General features: G+C 37.0%; 2 protein-coding genes across 6 annotated transcripts; both read right to left on the bottom strand.

Annotated features, from left to right (window-relative positions):
* Window positions 1-2,982, bottom strand: ERp60 (disulfide-isomerase A3). The gene is made up of 5 exons (XM_018502851.1): window positions 2,693-2,982; window positions 1,667-1,898; window positions 1,386-1,594; window positions 1,166-1,282; window positions 1-1,094 (listed from the first exon to the last, which is right to left on the bottom strand). Exons 1-5 carry the CDS (start codon window positions 2,836-2,838, stop codon window positions 320-322), a joined length of 1,479 nt encoding a protein of 492 aa, XP_018358353.1. The 5' UTR covers window positions 2,839-2,982; the 3' UTR covers window positions 1-319.
* Window positions 2,983-7,997: 5,015 nt separating this feature from the next.
* Window positions 7,998-22,284, bottom strand: RhoGAPp190 (Rho GTPase-activating protein 190). Of its 5 annotated transcripts, none has more exons than XM_018502805.1 (24): window positions 22,065-22,284; window positions 18,606-19,263; window positions 17,393-18,303; window positions 17,107-17,316; window positions 16,891-16,902; window positions 16,233-16,419; window positions 16,036-16,151; window positions 15,767-15,919; window positions 15,447-15,685; window positions 15,171-15,372; window positions 14,706-14,882; window positions 14,374-14,625; window positions 14,101-14,279; window positions 13,843-14,026; window positions 13,535-13,743; window positions 13,031-13,444; window positions 12,663-12,896; window positions 12,369-12,557; window positions 11,941-12,023; window positions 11,482-11,863; window positions 11,222-11,353; window positions 11,023-11,073; window positions 10,849-10,945; window positions 10,520-10,718 (listed from the first exon to the last, which is right to left on the bottom strand). In XM_018502805.1, exons 2-24 carry the CDS (start codon window positions 18,774-18,776, stop codon window positions 10,520-10,522), a joined length of 4,983 nt encoding a protein of 1,660 aa, XP_018358307.1. In that variant the 5' UTR covers window positions 18,777-19,263; window positions 22,065-22,284. The 5 variants fall into 5 exon arrangements, with proteins under 5 accessions (XP_018358308.1, XP_018358307.1, XP_018358310.1 ...); XM_018502808.1 differs by having other exon boundaries at window positions 13,535-13,725; XM_018502806.1 differs by lacking the exon at window positions 22,065-22,284 and having other exon boundaries at window positions 7,998-10,718; window positions 18,606-18,776.
* Window positions 22,285-22,290: the final 6 nt, after the last annotated feature.

Raw genomic sequence — 22,290 nt, 5'->3', positions numbered from 1 at the left:
TCAATTCTGCGCGCTTTATCACGTCATTATACAATCGTTACAAAGTATACAATTAGTATATGTAGACAATCCTATAGCTAGAGACACTCCCCCCTTCCCTCCCCCCATTCGAACATCCATTTTTCACTTATTGCAAAACGTCTCGCGGAAAACCCATGATATCTGCACTAGTGTTATTTCTGTTTATACACATTTTCTCGCTCTTGAATGTACTAGAGTTGCTTTGTGTATTACGTGAGAAAAACTCGCGGATCGCTTCGTAGATTGATGCATTCAAAAATGCAAAAACGAACTTTGTGTGTTTACGTCAGTTAATGTCTTATAGTTCGTCAGTTCTAGGTTTCAGCGCCTTGCCCTTGCGATCGTAGCCCTTGAGCTCGTCGGTGGAGTGCTTGGCAATATACTTGATGAAGTCGTCGAGCTCGCGACCGCCCTCATATCTGACTGGATTGTCCTTAGCATCCTTGGGCGCCCAGTAGAGCGTCGGGAAACCGCGTACTTCGTATGGCGCTGGCACGTCATTCGCTGTGGCGTCGAATTTAACAATCTCAATATCCTCGTCCACCAGTTTATCGCCCAACTCGTCAAATACTGGTGCCAGTTTCTTACAGTGGCCACACCAGGGCGCGTAAAACTCGATTAGTGTATCTTTGCCGTTATTGATGACGACTTCGTCGAAGTTCTTGGCAACGCCGACCTTCACGTTACCCGTATTACTATCTGGGATCGGCTCGGATTTGAGATACGGTTCCAAAGCACCGGCCTGCAGATCCTTCAGGAACGCCTCGAACGTGTCCATGGAGAACTCCTCTTTCAGAACAAACTTCTGATTCTTATCATCTCGTGCTAGAATGACTGGCTTATCACCCTTTGCGTAGTCGATGCCAAAGTCGTTTAGCTCGTGCTGGAAGTCATCCTTAGAAGATATAGCGAAGGAGTACGCGGGGAAGTCCTTGGCAACCTTGAGGATCCTGTTGCGCCAGTAGTTCGTACCCTTGGCATTCTTTACGTAATCCACATTATAGTAGGCAATTACCAGAGGATTCTTAAAGTCCTGCGCGTTGTCGCGAGTGCGTACACCGGCAATACCATAGCTGTAACAAAGTCAATGTTAAAAAGTGATTCCAAGATTACCTAAAAGTTTCGATAGAAGGGTGAAACTTACTAGTTCTTGGTAACGAATTCGTTCACGTCACTAATAGAGTCGCTGTCTTTGTATACAATGCTGTTATCTTCGAACTTATTCTGGAGTATCTTTGGTCGGTAAAGAACAATTGCATTTCTGAAAAAAAGGAATGTTTTAGTTAATATATTTCATTTCTCAGTTACTTCCTTTGTACAAACGAACACAGAAAAATTATCTCTATAATTCTTAAAACACATACTTGTGAGATACTTTGTCCAAAACTTCCTTCACTGATGTGTGAGCGAATTTGACTTTCTCTCTGAGTTTCTTGGAAACAGTATGATGTGCCGCAGACAATGGTGAATCATCCTTTTCGAAATAACCTATCACGACGACTTCGTCAGTTTCTAGGAACGTCTTGTGGGCCTTTTCACTAGTCAACTCTTGAGATGCCGGTCCCACTTGAGACTGAAACAATAATCACAGGTAAAAAAATTGTACTGGACCTTCATAAATAGATAAAAAGACACGAGATGTTACCTTCATGTACTTAACAATGCCGGCTGCTTCTCTAGGACCGTTATAGTCGGACCTGAGCTCATTACGCTCAAAGATCTTGAGTGTCGGATAACCGTTAACGGAGAACTTGTTGCAAGATTCCTTTCCGGCCTCTGTACAGTCGACCTTGGCAAGCGTGATTGGTGGCTCGCTACCTATGAGCAGCTCAGCTGCTTTTGCATACTCTGGCTTTAGACGTTTACAATGCCCACACCTGTGGCAACAAAATAATACATTCTATAATTAACTTCCACTTAAGAATTATGCAATAATTAATAACAAACTAATTTTAATAATAAACTCTATTTCTGGACGAATATTCAATAACTACTGTTTTATATAAAGCTATAATCTCTAAAGAAAAGCATTAGAACTATTTTTTGCTATTTTTTTTATATCTGTGTTCAAAACAAGTTTTAATCTTAAGGTAAATAACATCTTTTTTAATTTATTATATCCTTTTGAACAAAATAATGTAAAAACTAAAAAAAAGAATATAAAAAAGAACAAAAAATTGATAAATAAAAAAGAAAAATATATAATTCACACAGTGAAAAAGTAGCTGCTTTAATATTTTTATTGTAAGATACCAAATAAAGATAACTGTTCACGACATTCGTCAGATTTTGGAGATAGAAATTTGGATACGTCATCAAAAGCCAATTGAATAATGCCGTATGCCGGCGTTTTGCGCCTCAGTTAGACGCGCAAAAAGTATATTTCTCGATAGAAGATACGAATCTTATCATCAACAAAGACTCCATATTACAACGTAACACAGATTAATTACATCATAAAGAGTTTTTCAAACGGTTTCCACTTGATTAATGACGAATGGTTCGTTTTTCTCTAATCCCAGCTATCCGCAATTTTTCTCTCTATCCTTCGCGAATATCTCGTTTTATTACGAATGCAGAAGTTTCGTGCGATACAACGCGTAAATGCGAGAGAAAGGCGTCGATACAACGCGGTCAGATAAGACGGATCCGACGAAGAAGTCTCTCTCACCATGGTGCGTAAAACATGACGAGCGTGTTCTCGTGACGCTCGAGCTCGCTCTCGAAGGTCTCATCGGTGAGTTCCAGGACATCCTTCTCGTCGGCGAGGGCACCGAGCAGCAGTAACGGCAGGACAAACAGGCACTTTCGCAACATCCTCACGGCAGTGGGTCGTGTGACGTGTGATCACTGATGGTTGGAAGAAACGTCTGTCAGTATTCAGCCACCTACCCGTTCGTCCGTCCGTCGTGGTCCGTCGCCGTAGACGTGGCTCTTCCACGAAGTGCCGTGGCTGGCGATACGCGACGCGGTCCGCGCGGTGCTGTCGTGCGCTGATTGGCTGGCGTACCGCTAGCGCGCCGATTGGCTAACCTGCCGCCTCGTGTACCAATTAAATGGCTTGCCGCTTGCGCGCCGATTGGTCCGTTTATCACTTGTGCGCAGATATACTCGGTGTCCGGAAAAAATTATGCCGCTATGCGATTTCTTATCCTACGAGTTTGACAGATCACAAGACTGATAGTATTTAAATCTACGTTTTTGCAAATCGAGATTTGATTTCGATTCTTAGACAGATCAACGCCTATTTAGCTGATTATAGTCAGGTAAGATAAGTCACACTCGATTCGAAATAAAAATCTTGTCCCGAAAAACATTGCAGTTTCTTTAATTAGATTGACAAAACATTTAATTCTGACTTCTGAAGGAGAGAGAGAGAGAGATTCTTAGAAAATTTAAATAATTTCAAAAGAGAATTTTCGAACAAATTTGAGAATATAAAATTGAAAAGGTTTTACTCGATATATATACGTATATACATATTCTTAGTTGGTATATACTTATCTGATAACATAAGATGCGACCTCGAGGCGACCAGAAGATAATGTCAGATAATGTATTCGAATACATTGTTGATGAAGTTGTCTCCACTTTCTACCACTGTATTAACTTTAATTTTGTTTCAAAACTATTACTTTATCTTAGAAAAAAGATTTATTATTACATCATTATTTATCTTTTTTTTAATTCTTAGGACTGGTTATTCCATCTTCGGCTAAATCATATGGTAATTTATCTAATGGATAAACAAAAGAGTAAGAGTAAGATTATTATTAATCACATAACTTTTTTCACACAGTAAATTTCTCGCGCGAAATTGTGAAATAACAGCTTAAATGTCAATTACGCAGTAATGCACTTCGTGCTTACAACATGTTAGAATTTTTCTGTACTTAAGAAAAATGTTTTTTAATTATTACATGTCGACATGTATGCACTTATATATTATAATTATACGTATATCATGGCGATAAGTCACGTAAAAAAAAACTCCGTTTTTTCTTTTTTACTCTAGGAAACTTTTAATAATCAAAAGTCCCTCCGTTCATATACAAGTCTGATATAAGACTATTGATACAACGAAGACAGGTTTCGTCCATTTACACGTTGCGTGTTTCATATATATATAATTTATATATATATATTTATTTTTATTTATATATATATAATTATATTTATATATGTATACCGATTATTTACAAAAAATCGTTACATGTATATAAATGACGACATTTATAAACGCGTAATTTAGGAAAGGTGGAAACGCATTTGTGAGGGAAAGAGCGAGGGTGGGAAGGGGTGGGGGTTATCACGTTTGTGATAAGTCTTCCGAAATCGAGGAATCGGCTAAATTTTTTTCTGCGTCGTCGGTGAGACGATTCGGACGCGAGTTTCGGCATCGATACTTTGCGAGCAGCACTGCGAGCTGCACTCCTTCTCCATCGCTTCGCACGTGTATTTGTCGCGCATTTTATTTAGATCAAATCACGAGAAGCTGGAGATCTGTTCTTTTCAGCTGCACATGCGAGAAACCAAATAAATACATATTGTTAATATCGGGGACAAAGGGTGGGAAGGGGACAGGGAAGGGAGGGAAAAAAAGACGCAGATAAAGAGAACAGATCCGAAGTGCCAGGATCTTCAGTGCGCGAAACTGAAGGCGTTTGAAAAGATTTCAGCGAAGGTAGAAATTAGCAATTCTATCTTGGTCAATATTCGTTAGCCACCTTCGATACAAACGGCTATTAAATATTATTATTATTATTATTATTATTATTTAATTATCAGCTATCCGCAATCCAATATTTATCAAAGATTCTTATAAAACCGTAGATCCAATCTCGATCGTTCTCCTACTGATTAGAAAAGGGATTGACTTATTTTTACTTATCAACTTTTTCTCTCATTGAGTCTCTCATTATTAGTTCACGGTTAACAGGCTATCGCTATTGTTATCAAATCTCAAGTATTAATTCTCAGTTCACATACTTCAAGCACTCACACACCGTTGGTTCGGCTCACATTCCCATGAAGAAACGTAGGTCTCGCGGGAGAGAGACGAGGCCGGAAAAAGGAATTATCCATAAAATTCGATAGAATAAAGCAAATAATATATTATTTCATAAAAGAAATACAAAAATATAATGCTATAAATACGTTTTGCGTTTTATTATGCGAAATGTCGAAGTATATAAAATATCGCAAAAGGCTAAACTAGCATGCTGAAAGAAATCGGCACATAAATAATTCTCAATCCATGAACGAGGAAAATTGAGATCCCACGTTTCATTTTATCAGTCAAACGAAAGTTCGATCGCTATTATGCAATAAATTAACGATGCCGACATAACTGAGAGCCGCTTCTCGCGCGTTTCCTACATTTCTTCACGATTCACCGCCCGTAGATTCAGGGGTGCTCGCATAGTATTTAATCAAGGCTACGGGCAACAAACGAGACATTCGAGGACGGGTGAAGCTCACAAAAAATGGTGACGAGCGATAAAGGAAGAGATGCGAATAAGAAAAGAAAGAGAAAAGAAGAAGAAAGGAGAGAAGCGTAAAAACGCAAGGAAAGCAGGGAGGTTTACAACACGCATCATCCCGATGCAACTGTACAACTATAATACATTCGTACATCAAGTCGATGCCATAAATAAAATGGGAAAAAGCAAGGGGTCCATTTTCGCCTACGTCTTTATCACAGGCTACGATAATTTAAGGATCTGTTATATTCGACGGGGGAGGCCGGCCGCCGTCGGGCCGTCCTCGGACAGCGAGAAAGTACAAGCGGAAATCTTAACGGACGTATCGTAGAAAAGTGATTTTTCTCCTCCTTCTTAGGCTTCGCGAGAGAGAAGACGCTCGATGGATACGCATCCAGGGATGATGGTAACGACGACGACAATGATGATGGTGATGATGATGACGACGACGTTGACGATGACGTTGATGACGTTGTTAACGTTAGTATTGTTGTTGATGTTGAGGTTGATGATAAATGACGCTGTGCGAAGGACGTGGAACGTGGTAATCCCGCAATCACTACACGTACTCGTCATCGAGTACACATTTCTTCGAATATTTAATCGCTACATTCGTTTCTTTGCTATTGCTTAACCGTTACATCGTGGATGCGAGAATGCGACGAGGTGCGACTACAGTTGGAAGATTTGATGCAACAGTGACCCAGCTCGTTAACAATTTATTTATTGAAATTTATTTCTTGAAATAACTCAGTAACTCGACTGAGAGATTGTCTAAAAAAGAGTATTGTATTCGTTTTTAAAATAGAATTGAACGTTTGTTTGAATTAATAAACGTATGTAAATTAAATTGTCAGACTAACATAAAAAATTCGTGCAAACGTATAATATAGAAGCTGATACTTTCATGAACTTTAATTTCATATCTCTTAAATAATTCAATTCTCAACTTGAAATTTTTTTGTGATTGATGTCTCATAAAATAGCATTTGCTCCTCCTCCTTCAATCATGAGATTTTTTTAAAGATGAGTTAAGCCACTGTCGCACTCTTCGATCGTCGCAATATAATCGTATAATTTGTGCTAAATTTCTGAATAAATGATAGTTATATAAGAAATGATCGCAAACTTTTGAGGAGTATTATACGAAACACGCATGGTAGATTTGTTGCACCAACGGCGAATTGACAAAAATTCTAGTTTAAAAATTACAATATTAAAATTACAATACATTTTCCGTAGATTGTGTTACCTCAATATAAAGGGAGTTCTAATAACGCGGAAAAGTGGAGACAATCTATTGACGCTAAGACAGATATACGCAATTGTTAAAGGATTAGACCAAGGCATCCTACAAAATCTCTTCACCTTATTTGCATGATATCGCGACCCTATTTAGTAGATTGAAAATGCAGTTACTTTGAAGAAAAAATGATTAGATATAAGTGTAGAAGGAAAACAATCGATTTTTTATTAAAAAAAATAGCAGATATTTTCAACATAATTTTGCTTCAAAACTCATCAAAATTCAAGAAATTAACGAAATATTTTTATACAAGCATGTTGTGTACGAGCACCCAAAAGTATTTAGGCAAGCTGGAAGAACATAAAAATGAATATTATAAATATAATTTTATTAATTTTATTATGCTAAAAATAATTAAAAATTATTTATTACTTTTGTATTAATAAAAATATAAAGATATACTTCCAATGAAAAATATCTTTTTTCATATTCTTATAACTTGTTTCAAAGAGTTTTCTAAGTAAATGTAAAAAAAATGGTTATGCAAGATAAAAAAATGAATTATTTGTACAGTGATTTGTTCGATTTTATTCAGTCTTCTATTCTTTTCCCTTAAAAATTAAATATGAAAACAAGGCATGTAAGAGTCAATACCAACGCACAATATTAAAAAATAATCAAAATTCTATTACATTACATTAAATAACATTACATAAATTCCATTGCAAAATATTACATGTTTCGGTCTTTATATTAGACCCTCTTCAGATATATGTAAAATATAAAATTATTACACTACTTCGAAAACGCTGAATAAAATTCAATAGTAAACCACGTCAACGAATGAACATAAACCAAAGGTATCGAAATTGCTTGACAAAAGGTTGGATGGCCAATTGAACAGAATTTCTTGATGTTCATTATATGTCAACAATTTATAAACTCGAAGATAAAATATTCATAATCTTCTTGTCAGTCAGTGTCATAGCAAATAATAATTAATATTAGTCATAATGTAAAATCACAGAGTCCAATTCCATTAAATTATATTTTTCAATAATAGACAATCAAAGTATAAAAATTGATTATTTTTTAATATTGTGCATTGGTATTGACTCTTACATGCCTTGTTTTCATATTTAATTTTTATTATTATTAAGAGTCCTTTACGAATATTATTTATTTACTTTTCCTTTAATTTGATCAGTTTTCTAAAAAAATAATCTTTATTTCTTCAAGTAGTTGGTCTAATTCTTTAAACGATTTAAACATTTTAAACAATGAAATAGTTGGTGCAAATCGATCTAATTCATGGGAAAAATTTCCTAAGTGCTCTAACTCAATTATCTATTCGACACACGTAAAATAGATAACATGTAGAATAGATAAAGATAACTCTTAGTATCGAAATCTCCCAAGCGAGCGTTCCTACTCCGACATGCGCCATTTCGCTCATCGTCGTCGTCGACGTGAGTAGGTTTTCGCGTCATTGACGTTTTTTTTTCGGCGCGACGTCTTTCGACGTCTTTCGAAATCCTACACGTGAAACATCGACGTCTTTCCCTACTTATTTTAAGAAACATTATACAATTACGTACGTACGAATGTATAAAATCTGTTTTTTTTTTTACGACTAAATGGGGAATGTACGATCCGTTCCTTCTTTCTTCCTCCCGTCGCGCGCGCGTCCTCGCGACGCGTCGATTATAGAAATATCGTTACAACGATTTCCTTACAAATACAGAGCGGCTGAGTTCGCGAGACGCACGTTTCCCACGAGGGTCCGTATCGATATAAAGAGATCTCTCTTTTCTTATCTCTTTCTCTTGCGAGACTCTCGAGATTTCTCTCATAAATTTTACGAACTCGATTCGATTGAAACGCGTCTCTCACGAGACTATAAAGTAACATCGACGTTCCTTACAGGAATGTTTGCGATTAATCTTCGGGTTACAAAAGTGTATGTGTATGTGTGTGTGTTATGTGCGCACGCGTGTGTACTCTCTGTTCCTTTTTTCTTTTATTCATAATGGCTCCAACATTCAGAGGCGACATTTAAGTATCTCTTGGCAATACACTGCGATCGCGAACGCTTGCGGTCGACTATTAAACGACACGCTTACTTTCGAATGTTGAGCCGCCAAAAGGCATACATCTGTCGTTACGTTCGTTAACATCGAGTTTAAGTTATGGCACACCTACGAAAATGACCCGCTGGATCCGCGGATTCGTGTGAATTCAAAGCGAACAGCGAAAAAAATAAATTAACGTGTGCACGGCCGATTAAATATAAAAAGTTAGACGGTAGTTCTCTTTCATTTAACTGAATCGTCGGTCCTGAATCCCTTATGCGCGATAGTAGCGTGCTAATAAATACTTTCTGCGTTTTTTTTTTGCAAAGATACGAACGAAGAAACGTCTGCTTCTTGCACAAAACGGACTTCTTTTACACTCGAAAAAAAGTCTATGAATTTAATGTCTTGTCTTACAAACTTTGTATGTATATTAAATCGTTAAAATTCTATGTACATATCCGCTTTAAGAAACCTTAGTATTGTTCGTAGCTCTAAATATTTCTTAAGTTATTTCGATTCCACTTTTATGTGTGTCTGTGTGAGCTGCGTGTACGAAATGCTTCTCCTTTTTTTATCCTGCTTTCGCATACGCATGTTATCGCTGTTTGTCAAGATATTGTGCAATTACTTGTAACGCTTTTCGTGTTTCTTTTTTTCGTTTTTACTTTACCATTTTTTTTTTAGACGGAATGAATATACGGATTGTATCGTCGTTTGAGTTCGCTCAGCCCTGATACGCGGATAAAAACTGTTAAAAAATTCTTGCACGAGATAATCGACATTGATAGAAATGCAAAAGTAAATACACTCGAGAGGCGATTTGTGCATTGGCTAAAAAGGAAACACGCTAAAAATTCTGGCATTTTTGATATCGTTGCTATGTAATATATATTCGACGATAAATCTCGTTTTATATACGCTTCGTATCTTTCATAAATGTGGGCTCGACACATTTAAATCCCTCCTTTAAATACTAATAACAGTCTCTTTAACGAGAGTACATTAATGTCGTTACTTTGCGCTCAGCACTTTCGTTCTTGGCAATGTGGACAAGAAGACACGAAAAAAGAGAACGGAAAGACGGAGCAAAAAAAGCGAATAAAAAAAGCAACATCGATCTTACTTTCTTAATAACTACATAAAGAGCTAATCGCTATTATCAAATATCGAGTCGTACATCCCTAATACAATATCAATAAATACATCGCTCTGGATACATCCAACATGATACATGCATACTGTTATGACACATGGATTGACTCTTAATATTCTTGTATTATCTGATCCGCGCACGCGAATAACCATCATCTTAGGACCATCAATCGATTGATTCCACAAGGAAAAATCTTGCTTGTCGCACATTCCGGAAATGAACGAATGCGAATGACTAAACTTAAATAGATTTTGTTCGTCCACGTTGCATCTACGTGGGACTTGTATTAGTTGTATTACGAGTGCTAAAGCGAAGTTTAATATTAATAACTAACAAACTATATTTTGAGACCAATCGTTTACGCCTGTATCGCAACTGTCGACAACGTATAAAAGAAATATTGGGTTATTTCACGAGGCAGGCGCGCTATTGCGAGGTCTCGGCTGGATGCACCGCTTCTATTACCGTTGTCCACAAGGACCGCAGTCTCGTATGGACGCTGAGAACTATGCACTGCACAGTTAAGTAACGCGTTTCGTCACTACACCATCACAACAGCATCCTCACCACAGAACAGGAAGGGATACTGATCGATCATCGTCTGGACTACGTCTTCCAGGTACGGCCTCATTGCTTCAAATCTGCCGAGATCGTTGAACTCGATCGGTAGTAACGTAGGCCACCAGCAAATCGCTAAGTTCTTACTGTCCATACTATTAAGTTTACAATTCTCCGCAACTCTGAAGACGTATAAATTTAAGTTATAGTATAAATATAAATTATAGAGATAAAGAAAGGCATGATTAGAATATGTTTATGTGTGTGTGAAAGATTTATCTTCACAATTATATCTTTATAATATTCACTTACTTCACGAAGTGCTGGAAGATAAATTTAAGAACGTCAAAGTTTACTGGATTTAACTTGTTGAGCATCATACGCAAAGCTAACAGTCTCCCACTTCGGTCTGCAATCATTCCAAATTTTGAGATTTAATCTTAATTTGAGTCACACGACTATTATCTATAAAATAAAAGTACTAACCTTCCATGTTCATGCAAGTCGCCGACATAGGTTTGCTAATACCTCGTGCACCTGATATATTAGCATAATATGTGCTTAAAAATACTTTGATTTTTGTTAAAATAATTGTAATGAAAATTTAATGATATAATGGACATCTAAGAACTTTTAAAAACAATTAAAATCATTTTTAAATTTTTAGAACCAAAATTAAACTTACCCGATATATCTTCCAACTCGCTCATGCGTTCTTTATCAATAAGCGGTGGTAATCTCTTGGAAAAGAAGTCTTTCAGAGCTGTAGCGACAGCATTTACAGGAATATCCAAAGAATGTATGTCGACATTACCATCTATAAGTTAGAAAAAATGATAGATTCATGTTATTCATTATACAAAACAGAGCATAAATTTGATTTAAGGGAAAAAATAAATAAAATAGAAAATATAAATAAGATAAAATTTTTAACAAATAATATACCTTCTTCGAACTTTTGGAAAAGTAATTCCACGTGTGCACGATTACCGGGCACCCTATATATCCCTTCCGAATCCAATCCCTCGTCTTCGATAAATCGAACACACTTCTCGAGGAACAAAGGTATCCGATTCGTTTCGCTCTGCGCAAAGTCCTCAATCAAAGGTTGCTGTGATTGACTCGAGATCGGTGTTCCCCCCGGGCCTTTGGTCTGTTTTATCTTCTCCTGTTTCTTCTTTTCTCTCTCTTTCTCCTTCTCCGCATGCTTCTTAAGTTTCTCCTCTTTTTGCCTTCTTTTCTCTAACTTTTCGTCCTCCTTTGCTTTTTGTTTGTCTTTCTTTCTAGTTAACTTGTCGCTGTCCTTTGACTTATTCAATATACCAAACTAAAAACCAAGCAATGCAAGTTAATTACATGCGCATTCTGCAATATCGATTTATGTTATATATGCTACAAACTTACACTGGGAGAATTAATTTCACGTGGTGAGGAAACGTCTAGACTTGATTCATCATCTGGAAATGCATTTTCACCTCTGTGCTTGGCTAAAATAATAAGTTTCATGCAAGTTAACGAAAGCATAAACACTGCAACTTAACAGAAAACAATAACAATAAAAAAAAAGAATCAGAACTTAATTAAGAAGCTTCGATTTAAGCAAAAATGTAATATGATTTTTACATACAGGTACAGATTGTCATTAAATTAGAAACTTTAGATTGTATTAAATAATTAATTCAAATTATATTAGAAAATTCTCTCTGCACTGATTATATTTTATTATAAATTATACAATTATATAAATTATATCAATCATAACAAAATATTTTATAAGTCTCTTTTATAACAATAAACATCCTTATCAAATTAAAATTCACCACGTTACTTACAAGAGGCGCTGTACAACTCTTGTGCCATATGTTTCATATTAAATGGATGTTGTAAGTATTGCTGTTGCAGAGAATTTCCGGAAAATCTTTTCCGCAGACTAACTGCTGCGTATTTATATTGTTTCGATCTGGACCTCGAAGTATGTTCCGGATCACTTGATTCGGAAGTATCGGGTGTTTCACTAGATACTGAAAAGATAGAGACATTTCGCTAAATATCACTATTCACAAGATGTAGGAATTTATAATTGTACATACTTAAAAAAAAAACGATGAAAGAAGAGAAAATTTTACCTCTCTCTGCGGGATCAACACGCCAATTCTTCTCGTCTTTCATGTTATAATTGAGGCCGACATCCCCGCTACCCATACTGGCTAATGATGGCACTTTTGGCGTCGCGACTGGTATCGCAGTGCGTTTCTTGCGTATTCGTTTGTGCGACGAAGGCTTTTTATTCCCCTTGCTCAAGATGTCCGTCGCTCTTTGTCTCTCCAAGGAACTCCACTCCGAGTCAGAATCGCTGTATGCTGTGTGTTTGTATATGTTATGTACAATTATTCATAATTGTGTTTGTTACGTACAATTATTCATAATTATTATGAATAATTGTACATAAATTTAGCATTCAAAAGATTTCTAACATAAGAAGACAAGATCTTACATGGCTGTCCCTTTTCGCGTCGGTGACGCAACTTGGACTTATTGTTGCCGATAGAATCTTGCACCAAGGCGTACATATAATCGCCATCGTAGGCAGAATACATGTTCGGAACAACGTCCTTCACCTGCGCGTATTCAGAACCGAGATCTACGAGTTCCGGAGTGGCGAGAGGAGCATGACCCATTGTCAATTTCGGACCGTGCTCGTCTTTCTCACCGATCGTCATCCTGGCTATAACGTCCGTTACATTGGAAAAGTCCTTTAGATTAATTTTCCCGGGTTGTTTCAAGGTCTGACTGTTGCCTTTCGGCCGTGGCTTAGCCTGGGAGATATATCGTCGACCTGTCGTAAAAGCTCTGTGCGAGTAACTGTTAGTAACTCCGTCTTGGTGCATGAACGTGTCCTTTACCCAACCTATATAAAAAACAAATTTATAATTCGACAAATTTTGAAGAATCGCATTGTGACATTGCACGATATAAGTTGCTTTCGTCTGTTACTGACCAGACAGTTTATTTGTGATATCTTCATTTTTCATTAAATCTCTCTCCCTCTCTTCCCGATAGAAATCAACCTGACTGTAAATGTCACTGTCGTCGCTTGGAGTAGCTCTGTGATCGGCGAATTGTTCGGTCAAACCGGTATCACCTAGATCACCGTCGGGCGTCAATTGTTCGTACGACTCGGAACCGCTTCTAAAAGTTACAGACATACTGCTTGACATTAGACTTGGGGTCACAAATATATTTGGATGTTAATAGAGCTGTACGCTCGGTTTGCTAGAGATAGTAAACCGCTTCTAGAATAGTTACCCGTCATCCGGTGTTTGAAGGTGATAGCTCTCATGTCGCGGTGGCGGCATTGGATGCAAAGCCGAATATTCTAGGGTGCCTTCTCCGCTGTCATTCAAATTCCCTGGCTCCTCCATGTTAAACGCCTGCTCGATCTCTGGTTTCTTCTCCCATACCACTTTGAAGAAGGGCGTGTAAAACGCGGCTGTACATTACAAAATGATGCGTTAGGAAATGAGTTTGTCAAATACTGGAAAAATAAAAACTGGAGTTTCTTACTTTTTTGTTGACAACTGGATGCGGATGTCATGAAATGCGCCTCCAATTTATCCGCTATTGCGTTTCCCTCTGTGATAAGTAGATGACTTAAGTCATTACTGAAGAAAGCATTCGCACCGCCAGTATCAGTCACAGCCATTATTTGTATCGGCAAATTTGGTATATTGGTGGAAAAAGCACTATAAAACAAAAGAATATATGTAATAAAAAAATGTCTACAAAATAAAATATTAATTTTTTTAGATGCGTAAACGGCGTGTTACAAGTACATACTTTAGAGTCGCGAGAGAGGCTTTCCTCTTTGTGGAGTAGACGAGTATAAAACCATGTACTAATTCATCTCTAAATGCATTGGCTCCGTGAAAACTCGAGATAATGACTTCAACTCGACGTTTACATTCTCCCAAAAACGTTTCCAAAACTATAGATCTATCTCCGCTGAGAAAACAGCATTGATGATTGAGTAAAGGGCCGAGAACGTTCTCAACTGAATAAGGATCGCCGCAGAACATACACATTATTATTCTGAAATGAAACGTTAGATAAAATATATTCGCCTATATAAATTAACTGATTAAATGCAAACATTACGATTAATAGTCTACCTAATATCAGGCTCCAAACATTCAATGACGCTTTGATATATATTTAAAAAACCAGCTCTGTGGTTTATAGATTGTATAAGTTGTTGCAAAGCGTCCTTTACTAATGAAGTCGGAAACCTTTTGTGCTTCTCCTGCTCCAGATCGTCTATGCAGACATCGATAAACGGACACTGCAAACTATGAAATCGATAAGATTATTACACGTTCGACAAATTTTAATTTGTGTGATTAATATAATTAATTGAGTATTGAGTCGTGTCCTGCACGTTTCTTTTCTTTGAAATATTAAAAGCACCTGACTAGTAGTCTCTATCTTTTTCTTTTTTTAATTTACATTAAAATATATGTAAGAATTACTTAATCATTTTTGTATACTTAAAAGAGATAAAAATTAATCCAAACACAAACAACTTATTATATGTAGTAAAGAATGAGAAAATTATTGTGTACTAAGGATTAATATACCTGTCGGCGAGATTTTGCCCCTCTTCTCTGAGCTTCATGGCCTCCATTTCATCAATACTAGCTTCTGGTATAAACATTATTACAATGGGCAATCCTTGAAATGGTAGTCTATCCTCTTGCTCTAGATTTGATAACAAGGTTTTCTCTAAAGAAGATCGAATGTATTCGAATGAATCTTCATTCGAATAGATACAAAAAGATCCTAGAACGAGAAAGGCATATCCATGTAGATAATATTTTTGCAACGTACAGAGATGCAATCAGGAGGATATTTACCATGCGGCATAAAATCGGAGGTAGTGAAGGAATTATGCGGTAGTCCGACATCGCCGTCTATGATGCGATATCCGAGAGTGTAGAGTTGACAATCTATTTCCACTTCGTCATCATCTGTTTGTGCCCTTATTTCGCGAGCAAACTCTTCGCTTAGCCCGTTACTTCCAAGTATAACTAAATTTAACTGATTGTTGTCCGACGTTAACTGCCACTGACTACTGTGATTCCATGAGGAAGGTCTGTTAGAACGTTTTCAGAGTTGTGTTATAAAATAATTCCATACTATATAATCATGCATGACGAAATATTAACTTCTTCACCTGTGTGCTTTCGTTCCGAGTATTCTTTCTATAAGTGCGTCCATGCAATTTGGATATGCAGGACAATGCTCCCTTATAGGACAATGTACAAATCCCAAATGTTGAAACAACATTAACTTTCTATCTTGATCTAATCTATCTAATGCTTTGTATCTAGAAGCATAAAAATTTAAGTTGATTTATACAAAAAAATTTGTCCTGTATAATGCAGAATTAGAAGAAAAATTTATTTAAAAATATAATATATCTCTCTCTAGTACATGACGTACCTAAAATCATCCAATAATGCGTCTGTGATTTCTTTTATATCATCTTGTGTAATAGTTCCCGATGGAGCTATACTCTTGAAATGATAAAATAGATCAGCATGTTCCAACAATAATTCCTGTAACATATTATAGTACTGATTGCAGGTATTCTGTATGCAACATATAATACAATAATATATTTATTCTAAATGTCTTACTTGAAAATTGTGTTTTGCTTTTTCAATAATTTCTTTTTGATGCTGATCATAAATTTCTTGACAATCGTGATGAGAAAGCTCCTCAAAGCATTCCCTACCCATAAATAAAACTCTAACTTCAGATAAGTGTTTTCCAGGCGTAACATAACCAGTTTCCTCCAACAATTGTTTAAATTGTTTCTTCCACCTAATGGAAATTAATTATAATTGACAAAAAAGAATTTTTCAAAATAATAATTGAACATGTCACGAACGTAACATTAAATGACTATAACATGTTAAAGTGTGCTTTACTATTGTTCTTATTTTATTATTACAAAAGCTTATTATATATATATTTACGATAGAAATTAATAATTCACTGCAATATATGTATATACATATATATATATATATATAAATGTAATAAAGATATTTTATTTGATTTTAATTTTCTTGAATTATCTTTGTAATTCATGCACTATAAGTAAATTGACTTATTGGCTGAGACAAATATTGATTTCCAACCACAAATACCTTGAAAATCTACCGTTCTACATAATATATAAACCCACACTGTTACACAAATGTTAGCACTGTAAATATCACAGAATATTTCCGACTCAAATACATATAGTATATCGTCAACAAAAAAGCAAGTAAAAAAAGCAGAAATTACCTTTTCGGAAGTCTGCACAAAGAAACGCCACCCAGAATAAAGCAAAGCATTAGTAAATTGCATATGAATATTATTAGAATATTTCTAGACTATTAAATGAAATGATAAATTAATTATTAATTATTTATTTATCAGTTCTATATAGAACATGTGGACTCGTTTCTACAATATTTATTTGTTAAAGTGACTGGCTTCGGTTTTGTGAAAATAACTTACTCTAATCGCCGTTGCTCTTGCTGTAAAGCATTTATATGATTTTTAAATACTGTTTCCGCTTCGGGAGTCTCCAGCACGTCATATGGAATTTTCGTGCCGTTGTTTTCTCCAAAATCACAATCAATCCACGGTATATCCTCGGGACATTCATAGAAATATTGATCAAAATCAGGATGCGTCTTTATGTATTGTTGCACCGCCGACCATTCTCTGCAAAACGACATCTCAGTTATCAATTCGCAAGAGATTTTGTAAGAAAAATCTATCATTTGCATTATCAACTTACTCATTAATTAAATTCGATATATCTGGACAAATTTCATGAAGTATATCCGGTAACATATCTAAGTAGCCCTGTATTTTTTTCGCTATCTGTTCGTCTTTCAACTTCTTAATATGCCTTCTGAATAATCTCTGCGTCGCTTCGATACCGAATAACTCTACAAAGGTGGAGAATTCTTTGAGTTGCGCTAATTTCTTCGATGCCTGCGACCACAAGGCGCGATAATCGGTTACATGTATCCGGATCAATCTTTGTAACGATTCCGTCGATGCATCCAAGAGTTCCTTCCTAGATCTGGCTGCCTCCGCGAATGGTATCACTTTACTGCGCATTTTCGTCTTGTCAATTAACTGCGCCAGAATCATGAACGCCAAATCCACGTTAATGTTCTCGTGCGCCGAGGTTTCGATGATTAAAATCGATCCCTTGTATTCTTTGCGCATTATTAATTTCTCGGCCTCTTTGACAAACTGCTCATTCGCATCGTCGTTCTTGGTCGTTACCAGCACTATCGACTTTTTCGTCTTCATCAAATTGTTCAAGATATTCGCCACAAGCTCAACCTGCTTCTCTATTGCCCTATTCGGCACGAGGCTCACATCAAACACGCACAAAAATCCGTCAATGTTCAATTTACCGTCAGGTAGAACTTTCTGTTCGTATTCTTTCTCTATGCCCAGCTGATTTTTACAGATATACATGAGCTTCTCCGCGCTTGTAATCTTCGTAGCGGCGCATCTCTTCGCATATGGTTCCATTTTGCCGCCTTTAAACGGCTGAAACGACGCATCGTCTATAAATTCCGTGTGCTCTATAACTTGAAACTGAAACTCCGTCCCGTCCTCTGCCATTTTCATCACCTCACCCCAGTACAAGAAGTGATCATTGTTTACCACACGTCCGCTGAAGTCAGACTGCAATAAAATGTTTGATCATCGAAACGTAAGAACCTTAAACTAAAGGAATTATCGATACATTGTAGATATATAAATTTCTCTAAATTGATTATTGAATAGAATTGTAAATCTTTTTACATAACTAAAATACACACGCTAAACAATTGATCGTTCCGTATTTTAACTATGTAAAAAAATTTTGCAAATCTGTACAGAGCTAAAGAAATTCATATACTAGTAATGTGTTATGTGTGTCGATAATTCCTTCTATTTAAAATCTCCGTAATCGATTACGAAATGAGATGTATAGATGTAAATACCTGCGACAACACTGAAATATGTTCGACGTTGTAGTCATCGCTCATGGAACGCATAAAGCGATTACATAGACACGACTTGCCGACGCCGACCTGTCCCTTGTCCTTCTCCGTGCCGGAGAGCCCGACCACCGCGACGTTGATGCTCTTTGCATTGTCACTTTTTCTCGCCATGTTTAGCACGCGATAATATCGCTCGTAGCAAATGTCAAAATAAACTTTTCCCTTCTTTTTAAATAGCGTTACTCAAGACATAGCGAAATGCCATCGAAAAAGTTTGCTACCAATACAGATTTGTCTTTATACCTTTGGTCATATTCTACCCTTCAAGTCTAGAGTTTTGCGTAGAAAATTGGTTCAATCTCCCTTTGGTAACATCTCTAAACGATTTGAATCACAATTCGCTTACTCGCAAAGATGAATCTTGGGCTTTATGTACAAACATCTACGTGCGACTGATTCCCTCCGGACTTCTCATCCGTACGATTATCTCTACTCTATCGTGAAGCTTTTACGGTAGAGAAACGCGATTAATAGTGTTACGTTATTAAATATAAATAACACAGAGCTTGAAAACCCTTAAACACTATCTATCGTTAAGCATAGCGTTTATAGTTTAGCACAGCTGTGAGCAATGGTTCTTTGGAATGGCACTGTGTATCTGAAAAAAAAAAGAGAGAAAACGTACACATTTAGAGAGTTCCCATATCAATTGTCCTTTACAATCTATAGCAACTATTTTAATACATACAGTCTCAGATTTACACATAATTTTTAAAAGTTTTCAATTATTTTTCATAATCTATAACAACTTTAGACATCGTTTCAAATTTACGTACAAGAGAAAGTTTCTCTATCAATCATCTTTCATAATCTATAGCAACTATTCTAGTATTTCTCTTGTCAATAGTTTTATTTAATGTGTAGTAAACACAGTCTCAGATTTACGCATAAATTTAGAAAGTTTCTGTATCAATTATCCTTCATATCTTCAATAATCTGTAACGACTTTAATGCGTTTCAGACCTATGCATACATTTAGAGAGTTCCTTTATCAATCATCTTTCATAATCTCTAACAGCTATTTTAGTGCAGTCTCAGATTTACGTATAAATTTAGAAAGTTTCTTTATCAATTATCCTTCATAATCTCCAACAACTACTTTGGTACACCGTTTAGACTCACGCATACGTTTAGAGAGTTCCTTTGTAAATCATCTTTCAAAATTCGCATTAACTACTCATACATCGTCTGACATTTACAATTTAGAGTCATAATTTTAGAAAATTTTCTTATTACAAATTTAGAGAGCTCTCTTATAAACAGTCTTATTTAAAATTTGCAATTACTTTAGTATAAAATCCCAGGTTTACATAAATTTAGAGAGATTCTCTTGTCAATCGTCTTTCATAATCCGTAGCAATTATTTTAGTACATCTCAGATTTATGTACACATCTAGAAAGTTTCCTTACGAATTAGCTTTTATAATCCGTAACAACTACTTTAGTACATCGTTTTAGACGTATACATAAATTTAAAAAGTTCTCTTATGCCCATTTTTACCAATGCAGTTTAATTTTAATTTCGATTCAAATAACTCTTCATATCTTTATCTGTTCCAAGAATTAGAAAAAAGAGTAAATTGAACCGAGATTAAACTTACATTAATAGAATAGATTAAATTTACATCAATAGAAACGAGCATTGTAGTCTCAATAGTCTTCACATAATCTAGTAATTAGTAATTACTTTAGTATTAAATCTCAAGTACTTTTAGTATTAAATCTCAAGTACTTTTAGTATTAAATCTCAAGTACTTTTACGTACAAATTTAAAGAGTTCACTTATTAATTACTCTTTTCTAATTCATAGCAATTATTTTAGCACATTGTCTCAGATTTGTGCACAAATTTAGAGAGTTCTCTTATCAATTATCTTTCATAATCTGTAACAATTACTTTAGTATACCGTCTTAGATTTATGCTCCGCTGTAATGTATCTCTTAAAATACATCTATGAATCATACATTACGCTGAAAGAGCTATTCACAATAGCTCGGTCTCATGCTAATTGCATCAATAGGCATCGACAATGGGTACAATTGTGAGAAAACCAGATGTCCATCGAATAAGTCAGTTCTTTCCCAATCGATAGCAACAAATAAACCGCGATCAACGAAATTCTTCACAATTTTCACTTCCGAGAAATCAAACACGGCACGCCAAATATTCTCGATGTTCTGTTCCCTTCTAGATTACAGCGGATTACCACGTTCCGCTCTTTACTCGTCACGTCGAAATAGGAACTCCGTTTTTCCGTAGTTGCGGAATACGTCCGCGTGCGTTAGCCGGCTCTCGTTCTACCTGTACTTTTTCCCACACTCTTCGCAGATTTCGAGTACGGAGTTGACGTACACTCGACGTCTGGCGGAAGCGAGAGAGAAAACGAGCGAGGTGCAGGAGAGTGCAATTAGGACGAACGAATCTAATAGATTTGCTCGTCCCACGTTCATGTTTCACCAAACCTTTTAATCTCGGTTTAACTCACTTTTTTCACCTCCTCTCTTCAGCTCAAAAAATTAGAAAAAGGGTAAATTAAACCGAAGTTAAAAGCCAATCTACATTAGTAGAAATGGACGTCAGTGTATCACGTTACACTTTCCGCATTCTGAAACGGGACAAGTAGACTCTCTCCCTTGGCACTCGGAAAAGAGGAAGAGAGGGAGAGAGCAAAAACTGATGGAAAGTGCAACTAAAGAAAGACGTCTCTGATGAAAGCGTGCGAAAGTTCCGTGCGCGATCTGGCATGTCCTTTCCCTTTAAATCGCATTGTGCCCGTTTCTGTTAATGTGGATTAACTTTAATCTCAGCTCTTTCATCAGTTCAACTTTAACACCTAATTCTCAGAATTAGAAAAAGATATAGAATTAATTAAATCGAGATTAAACTAAACTGCACTAGAAATGGGCATTATACGCCGCTTTTTTTTTTTGCGCCGCACGTGAAGAGGAGCACGCGATCCCAGCGTCGGAGGGAAGAGGGGAGGGGAGGGGGGGGGTGGAAGACAAGAGCTTAGAGCACCACGTCGGTCGTATCTCCACGCATGGGAACCAGTAACCCGACTTCGGGGTAGCAAGGGGGACTGGGAGACGGGCTGAGTGCGTAGAAGGGTGCGAATGGAAGCGAATGAACCCTCTGTCCGCGAGATCTCGCCTATTCCAGCGTGTCTCAATGACAGGTTTCAGATCGATATACACTGTATACAACTGACGACGACGATGACGGAGTTACCGTCTCTCCCGTGAGGACGTCATCCGGGAAAGGGAAGGGAAGCGACGAGGTAGGAGACGCAAGGAGACGCTCGCCGCCGCCGTCTCCGTCGTCATCGTCGTCGTTCTTGTCGTCGCTGCGTTTCGCAGGGTCGTAAAACACGACGAGGTGAGGACGCGAGATGAGGGCTACCTGAGTAATAAGGGGGAAGCGCACAAGGGCTGTCTCCTCGGGGGGGCGCTGACTCGATCCACCGTCAACGGAACCCGGCCGTATAGGCGCGTGGTCGCACTCGTCGTCGTTGTAGTTGTCGTCGTCGCCGGGATCCTTGGGACGATCTCGCTCTCCTTGGCGACCGTATATCGTCCGGCTCGGCGCGACTCGGCGCAGCGCGCGGCACCGACACGGCACGACACGG

Source organism: Trachymyrmex cornetzi, unplaced genomic scaffold (assembly GCF_001594075.2).
Source record: "Trachymyrmex cornetzi isolate Tcor2-1 unplaced genomic scaffold, Tcor1.1 scaffold15, whole genome shotgun sequence".
NCBI classification, from domain to species: Eukaryota; Metazoa; Arthropoda; class Insecta; order Hymenoptera; family Formicidae; genus Trachymyrmex; species Trachymyrmex cornetzi.
Note: the sequence above shows the minus strand (reverse complement) of the source record. Positions and strands in the feature narration are given on the sequence as shown.